Source organism: Gavialis gangeticus, unplaced genomic scaffold (genome assembly GCF_001723915.1).
Source record: "Gavialis gangeticus isolate Ggan-Ray unplaced genomic scaffold, GavGan_comp1, whole genome shotgun sequence".
Lineage (NCBI taxonomy): Eukaryota > Metazoa > Chordata > Crocodylia > Gavialidae > Gavialis > Gavialis gangeticus.
In genome coordinates, this window is record NW_017729032.1 from 209396091 (window position 1) to 209404245 (window position 8155).

The window sequence follows — 8155 nt, forward strand, 5'->3', positions numbered from 1 at the left end:
TCAGGGGGTTCATCGCCAATCTCAGGGGGTGCATGTGCACCCATGGGCACCCCCAACGTGTTGCCAATGCTGAAATTACTGCCAGTCTATTGAGCTGGAGAAGGAAGGGGCAGAGGGCAGAGGGTCTAAAGGAACAATCAGATGTGAACGTTCTGGGTCCAGGGGACCCATGGTTAAGGTTTGCCGGTGCAGCCATCAGCATTAGCTGTATTATAGCAGTCAGACAGCAACTGAATCTGAAGGCAGCTTCAACTAAGCATAATGGCTCTTTTATTTCCAGCAGGCAAAACAATGGAAGTAGTTTCAATTCCAAGACGTGGCCCTTGGTCTTACATCCAAAGAAACTGCTCCTGGTAGGCATGATATTAAATATTTTGGGGCTCTGCACTCAGACAAGAGGAAGGAAAAAACTTGAAAATGGTAATCTCTCTCTTTTCTGTGGTATCCAGCCCTTTGCCATCTCAGGGTGAAATGCAGCCTGGAGACTTGTGTTAATCTGTCACTATTCCTAGGTTCATCTGCTTTTTTTATAAGAATAATATTATTACAATTTTTCATTTGTTGCTTAGTTTTTTGGGAAGTTTCATGGTTTGTTGTTGTTTAACAACAAGAAGCTTCTGAAAAAAGGAAGTTTTGCATTAGCAAAAAAGAGGATTTTGAAAAAAGAAGAGGAAGAGTTTGTGAAACAAGGTCTGGCTCATTTTGATTTCTTCTACCAGCCCACTGTCAAGGATTTTTTGCTAAAATATTCATTACAATGTTACCCTGGGATACAAAAATTCTATCATCTCCAACAGGTGCTCTGTGTCTCATGCACAGAAAACTTTTCTAGAGGGATCTCATGTGGATTCAGTGACTTGCACATGTGATTTACTTTTATGGAATGAGACAAAACATTTAAAACCTTATATTTAATTATGTTTAAGATTAGATTCATATCTTAATGAAAACTCCTATCAGTACGTCTTCAGAAATGTATTGTCTGCTTCCAAGATAGACCAAAGAGTAATGAGGCTGAAGTAATGACACACCATATAAAACAAAACATACACACTTCAACTATTTATTAACATATTCAGGATAATTCACCAAACAGGAGTCTTCAATGAGTCTCTACAGCAAAAATACACACACCATACAAAAATAAAATCCTACATCTAACTGAACACCAACTCCAATGATTCAGGCATAAAAATGAAAGAAGATGTGCTGTTGCTTAAGCATGGCTACTTGAAATTGAGAACTTTGCTAAACATTGTTGAGCTTCTCTCAGACGTTTAATACTTTCCCTCAAATTGGTCCTGTCACTGGACATGTCTTTCCACTCCTTAAGAAGTATGTTGAACTGGTCTTGCAAAACTTGCAACATAGCATTCTGTAATGTTTCACCATAGTCTTGGAGGACATAGGAACAAATAATTAAAGGAATTTGAGTGGAGAGTCGATTACCTGTCCCCTAAGAGAAGAGAAAAGAAGAGAATTCATAGGTTTAAAATCAAGGGGGAAGGATGTGCAAGAAAATATACAAAATGGGATTCTGCAATTCACAAACAACATATTTAGAGTTTTCCTTAGCTGAGGCTGGGAATATTTAACAGTATATTTCACTAAAATAAGATGTTTCCCTCCATTTAACTTGCTACCAGATTGAAATTCAGGTCTGCCTATGCTACACGCAGAGAAACTACTGCTGTTTAGTTTACAGCTTCTGGAACAAGCTGCTAGGGGCCTTGGCAGACAGCTCAGCTTGGGCTGACTTCCTGGTTGGCTGCACTTGCCTGGGGTGTCTCCTGGCAGCCCTGCCCCAGCTGGTGGTCCTGGTTGGCCACTGCTTGGAGCTCTTGGTTGGCCACTGGGGAGAGGCCTCCCCCATTTGGTTCCACCTGGGGCCATAGATTGCAGGCTGGCCAACAGTTTTGGGCGCCTGTTCTGGTAAGCCTCTCTGACCCAGTGCTTTTTGATTTCGTGACCCTGCTCAGCTATGGTCCTGGACTCTGGCTTCTTGGATTTTCTGTTGGATCTAGTAACTTGGTCTCTGGCTCCTGAACCCTGACTTGGCCTGTACTTTGGACTCTGCCTCTGGATTTGGTACCCCTTATATCTGGTAACTTGGTCCCGATTCCTGCCTCCTGATTTGGCCTCTCTTTTGGATTCTGTCTCTGTCTCTGTCCCCCTTCTGGTAACCTAACTACTAAGCCAGACAGCCTAAGCTACATAAGCTTACGCAGTCTAGCCCTGGCCGCATAAAACCCAGAAGAGTAAAATTAGCCTTTATTGAGCTTTGTGCTGTCGCATGTATTTTGCTAACATACCCCAAGCTGGTTCATTTAAATCTGTCTCCAGTATCTCTACCCTAGAATGACCATAGCATATGATTTCCCAATATAGTATTACTCTTAGCAGTTAGACAACCATGATGCCTAGCTGCAAGTGATTACACTATGTTTCACTGCAGGTTTTGAACCACAGTGAGAACAAGCACCAAAAAGCAATAAGAAGGAATGTTTTTAATGTTCTTTATGGGCATAGGTCTTATGTGCATGCTACCAATTCAGTATTTGCCACAAGACTTGCTTCCCTTTATTTAGACTCCCTACTTTTTCCACGAGTATATCTTTTTTACAAAGCAAGATTTATTGGAAAAGAAAAGAGAAAGACTTACCTTGAAGTATGCAGTCAAGTGATAAGTCATTTTGTTAATGGAATACTGTTTTGGGGAATCCAGAGTGTAAGGCAAATAGAAACGCTGAGTAGATTGAGGAAGCTTCCTAGCTTCCTCTAAATCTCCACTGTAAAGTCTGTCCTGGTAGTAAACAATTCTTTCCATTTTGAACGGGGTTTGAATCATATTTTCAGCTGCTGCTTCTTGTTTCTGTTTTACATCTTCAATTCTACTCTGTCATTAAAAAGGGAAGAATTTTTTAGCATCTGAGACCTATCACCTCTCAGCAATCTATAAAAGGAAGTACACCCCTTCTGCCTCAACAACAACAAAGGTGAGCACTGAAATCAGTCACCACAGAAATGGTCTGATAAAGGGAAAGTGATGATTGTCCACTTCCTTCAAGGTTGGAATCAGACTCTAATTCCATAACCTATGGCACTTTGTTCAGTATCTTTATTTGTTCACTGTATAAAACTCCATTATGCGCTATTCACTATCCTATAATAAGAATATTCTCAATATAATAACATTGAGAAGAATTCATTAGCAATTAAAACAGCTGCATGGTAGATTGGCCAGAAATAAACCTGGATTTAAACATAAACCATTAATTATGACTTGGGTCAGAGACACATTATGTAGCTCCTTACCTTTGCTGGTCTGTGAAGAGCAAGGAAATTATCAAAGTGTTTCACAGCAATTTTGGTAAAAGCATCTTGTACAAGGTCTAAGAAAAAAAAAAATGATGAGGGGGGCTGGACCAGATGATCTCATGAGATCCCTTCCAGCCCTAAACTTCTGTGAATCTGTGATCAGAAGGAAATCGTAAGCTAATGACATGAGCATAAAAAAGAACCATGCAAAACCTTGACAGATTGCATTCAGATTCAGTTTAAAGCAGGTTTTAATTTGAAAGCTTCTTGATCAGTGCACTTATTTTCTGTCTAGTACAAACATTTGGTAATATTGTGTTGTGGTCTTACAAATTGCAAATATTTTCAATCCCTTCTGCTCTAACAATGCATGTGATCACATTTTTAACCTTTAAACACCTGTAAAAGTCCAACCCATTTGTTGGTTTCAAATCTCAGCCTTGAAAATCTGTAACACTTCCACTAAACATATACTGAGTCCTTACATATTTGAGGAACTTGATTCCCACTAAAAGGACTAGGGAATTGTGTATTTAATCAGCTGAATGCAAGCTCTGGCACCTCTGTCTTTCCTGAGCTCTTCATAGGGTGCAGGATAGCTTTTTTTGTTTTGGTGCTTTGTGCCTGTGGTGTGCTCAAGTAGATATTTTGTTGATACTTGTAGACAAACAGCTCTGTAAATGCAGAAGACCATACCTGAAGGCCCAGGAAGTCAATTCTAGTCCTGTGTTCCTAGATATATAAACTAGGGAATATCAAATTGCCTCTGTATCTAGCCCTGGTACAACCATTGCTGGAATGTTTTACAGATCTGCCATATCAGTAGTGTAACTGAGGGTCAGGTAACCAGGGCAGCATCTCTGGGAACCACATTTGTGTTGGGGGAGGGAGCACAAAGCTAGCTACCAGTGGCTGACTGCACCACTGTTCATAGACAGTGTGGCAACTGGTGTTGCCCTATATGCTGTGGCTGCCCCAGGAGCAGAGCTACCCTGCTATGCCTCTGTAGCATACATAGTCCCAGAAGGATGTTGTTAAAAAAAAAAGGGTTCAGAGAAGAGTCACAAGGCTGATTAAAAAGCTGGAAAAAAAGACTTTAATAATAGACTCATAGGCCATGTGCAGACGAGCACAGCTGTGTGGTATGTGGTGCTGTAGATATGTCTGTGGCATGATGTAGTGCACATTCAGCTGTTCTCCATGCTGCAAGGGAGCAGAGGTTTTTTTTTCCTGCAGGTTTTTAAAAAAGTGGAGCAGTGCACACGGGGGCAGTGTGCGGCACTCAAAACCAGAACCTGCCCAGTCAGAGACACACTCCAGCTGCTGGTCAGGTTCTGCAAGGCAGGATTGCTGCTGCTGCAGCCCCAGGAGGCCTCCAGGACCCCAGGTAAGGCTGCTGGGGCCAGCCCAGTGCTGACCCCAACCTCTCCTACTCCACCTGGAGTAACTTACCATGCACCAGAGGGCACGTGACACAGACATTCCTCAGGGACAACTAGCCATGGCACAAGGCGCACTGCTGCTAGCTGTCCCCAGGGAACCAAACATCCACGCACATGTGGACACGACCAAGGAGCTCAATCTGTTTATTTTAGGAAAGAAATTAAGGGGTGATTTGTTTGCAGACTTAATTTCTCCCTGGGGAGCCAGTATTTGACATTCACTATTTGATCTTTGGTATTCAATCTAGCAGAGAAAGTTCTAACCTAATATAATGGCTGTAAGGTAAAGCTAGACACATTCAGTCTTAAAATAAGGTGCAAAGTTCAAAGAATGAGGGCTTTTAACCTTTAGAACAAGGGTTGTCAACCGGGGGTACGCGTACCCCTGGGGGTACTTGGGAAGGCCCCAGGGGGTATGTGGCGGTGGCATGGAGACACTGGGGTACTTGGGACAGTGGCGCACTTCCCAAGTACCCCCGCTTCTCCTTCTGAATGAAGGGCAGCTGTGGGGTCTCCATTATAACTGCATGTTTTTATAATATATATAGGTTCTAGTGGAAACAGGAATTAATTCAGGGAAGTGTTGTAATCTGCAGTACACAGGAGATCACAATGGCTCTTTCAGGGCTCAGTCTATGAAAAATATACCAGCTTCAAGGTGCTGATGTAATGTGGAAATTAATATGAAGGATAATTTTAGCAGAAATTCTTTCATCTCTTACCTAATTTGAAGAAACGGATATTCTTTGTTTCATTGAATAGTCTTGATATTTCGCAGAACATACACATTTATATATTTAATCCAAAACAATGGCTACATTGGTACATAATGTTTTAGTATTAAAACAGACAGCAGCACTCAATGAATTGCTTTTATCATTATTTTGATTCATGCCATTTAAAATCTTGTCCTAAGTACTAGTGCTAAGTAAATCTAAAAGTCGTAATCAGTTCCACAACTATAGTCAAAGTTTATAAGAAATTCAATGAATGAAACTTACCAGTTGTGTTCTTCAGCACTGTAGTAGCTGGAATTATTAGCAACCTGATTTGCTCTTTTACAATGCTCTCAAATGTTCTGTAATTGATAAATCCTGGGAGCTCTTTTCCCCGATACTGATTTTCAAATTTCAAAATTTCTTCTTTCATGAGGGCTTTCACTACGGCATTAAAACAGAAGCACTGTTATCTCAGATGCTTCCAGAATTTTTATTTTTACACTACAAAAATGTGGTAAATCCAGGATTTATACTGTTACTTAGTGGCCTTATATTTACTCTTTGGAATGAAGAAGAGCTACAGCACCACTTGGGTTACAGTGGTAGTAGATGCACAGTTTTGACCTGTAGGATTGCTTGCTATATATATGCTCGGTGAGTGGTTGAGAAAATTCTTTCTAGTGTTGTATATTATCTAGGAGGCAGGGGTAGAGTCAGTGCATTAAAAGACTCTGAATGGTCTGGATTGTATATAATAGGATGAGATATCAAAAGGACATAAGGAAGATGGGCACTTAATTCTCTGAGATGCTTCTGAAGGCACAACCTAAAATCAAGTTCAACAATAACACTGCTTTTCATGGAATAAGAACTACATTTATCTTTAGACTGATTAATAACCCATGTAATTTTATGGCAGATTTTTTACTTGCATCTATTATTTTTGTCAGTCAACCCACTGACAAGTTTAGAAACAATCACCACAAAACCATCCTTGGAATTAAACTTCCATTACTTCAGGGTTTTACTTTCATTAGTATTAGCGTTCAGGGTTGATACTATGTCAATTAGAACTGAATTGGGATTAGAGGTCATTTAAAAACAGCAACTGGCTCACACCACACTCTGGACTTGAACATTCCTAAAATTTAAACAAGCTTGGTTCCAAATATGAAATTATCACTGTGAACTCCTCTCTCTCATTACTGGAAAAAATCCTGGACAAAGATAAGTTATTTCCTATAAATTGACTTGTGTACACATTGAGCCTGTTGACTTGGCTAGGAATTTGTGAAGGCACAGTGCGAAAGTTTAGTACTTACTATTCAGTGCATTGTTATTAATATCTATTTCCCATTCATTAAAGAGTTTTCAAATTTTTGTGAAGAGTTTAGGACTCTTTTTGTTAGTGCAAACCTCTTCTCCCTGCACTGCATTCATGATGTCCTGATTGAAGAGCTTGATTTTCTGTAAAGAGATGGGAAACTGCCATTTAAAAATAACTACAAGACTTAATACAGACCTTGAGTTATTAGTGATTATGGTACACATGCAAAACTTTACAGTTGGGAGGGGAAAAATTTGCATGCTATTTTCTGGCAAAACTGTCATATTCATATACTGCAAGTTGCTTGTACATGGAAGTATGGAAATGACATTCTGAGATGCAGCCAAAGGTCATACGATGTGTATTTCAGCCCTGGTACTCAAGCTGTGAACCCTGAACAGCTGATGATCTGCACCTTTTTTGTCAGTGATACACGAAGGGCTGTTGGGGCAGTATTTTAGCCACTGAACAAGCTTGTGAGACCAAAGACTCATTAGGCTTGGTTATATGAATTATGGTAGTCTTTTATTGGATCAATTATCCCAGCCATGCAGTTAGTCCAATAAAAGATATAACCCATAAAAATCCTTGCCTCTTGCATATTTCCTGGACCATCACAATTACATCACTTCAACACTACCACTCATCTCCCTGTACCAGTTTTCCTTGTACTCTTTGTCTGCCCTGTCTAGGCTGCACAGGGAACAAAAACCTCTCTCTTCATATGCACAGTACCTAGTGTAAAGGGGTTCTGATTTGTGTTTGGGCTTTTAAATGCAATTGTAATACAGATAACAAATGGTAATTCTTAATGTTATTTTACCATGCAAGCAATTGCTGTAATGAGATGCTGGGTTGTTACAAAAGCAGGGTCAGTGATTCACAAGACAGTGGATGTATTAAATAAAGGCCCCATAAGTACAATTTTGGAGAACTTAGTGCAGTGGGGCCTCACCTTTTTGGTAGTCATGCCACAAATTGGCCCCACATGCTCCATATGCCACACACATCCCTTTCTTCTGCCCAATCTGCTGCTCTGCTTCCTTCTCTATCTGCCATTGTGCTCCCTGTTCCCTCCCTAATCTGTTTCATAGATTCATAGATTCATAGATTAAGGGTCGGAAGGGACCTAGTAGATCTTCTAGCCCGACCCCCCACCAGGGCGGGAGAACAACAAAAAACCCCAAAAAGAGAAACGGGACTCAAACGAGTCCAGCCAGGTAGGCATCCAGCCTCTTCTTAAAGACCCCCAGGGTAGGGGCCAGCACCACTTCCCTTGGAAGTTGGTTCCAGCTCCTAGCCGCCCTAACCGTGAAGTAGTTTTTGCGGATGTCCAATCTATACCTCCT

The 8155-nt window shown here is 40.8% G+C and overlaps 1 protein-coding gene across 1 annotated transcript in view; it reads right to left on the reverse strand.

Annotated features, from left to right (window-relative positions):
• Window positions 1-1035: 1035 nt before the first annotated feature.
• The window catches only part of LOC109302323 (interferon-induced GTP-binding protein Mx1-like), a 40164-nt gene continuing 33044 nt past the window's right edge, over window positions 1036-8155 (reverse strand). The window contains 5 exon segments of the mRNA XM_019523883.1: window positions 1036-1456; window positions 2663-2896; window positions 3316-3392; window positions 5762-5942; window positions 6896-6946. Coding sequence (XP_019379428.1) covers window positions 1217-1456; window positions 2663-2896; window positions 3316-3392; window positions 5762-5942; window positions 6896-6946 — 783 coding nt within the window. The 3' untranslated portion in view covers window positions 1036-1216.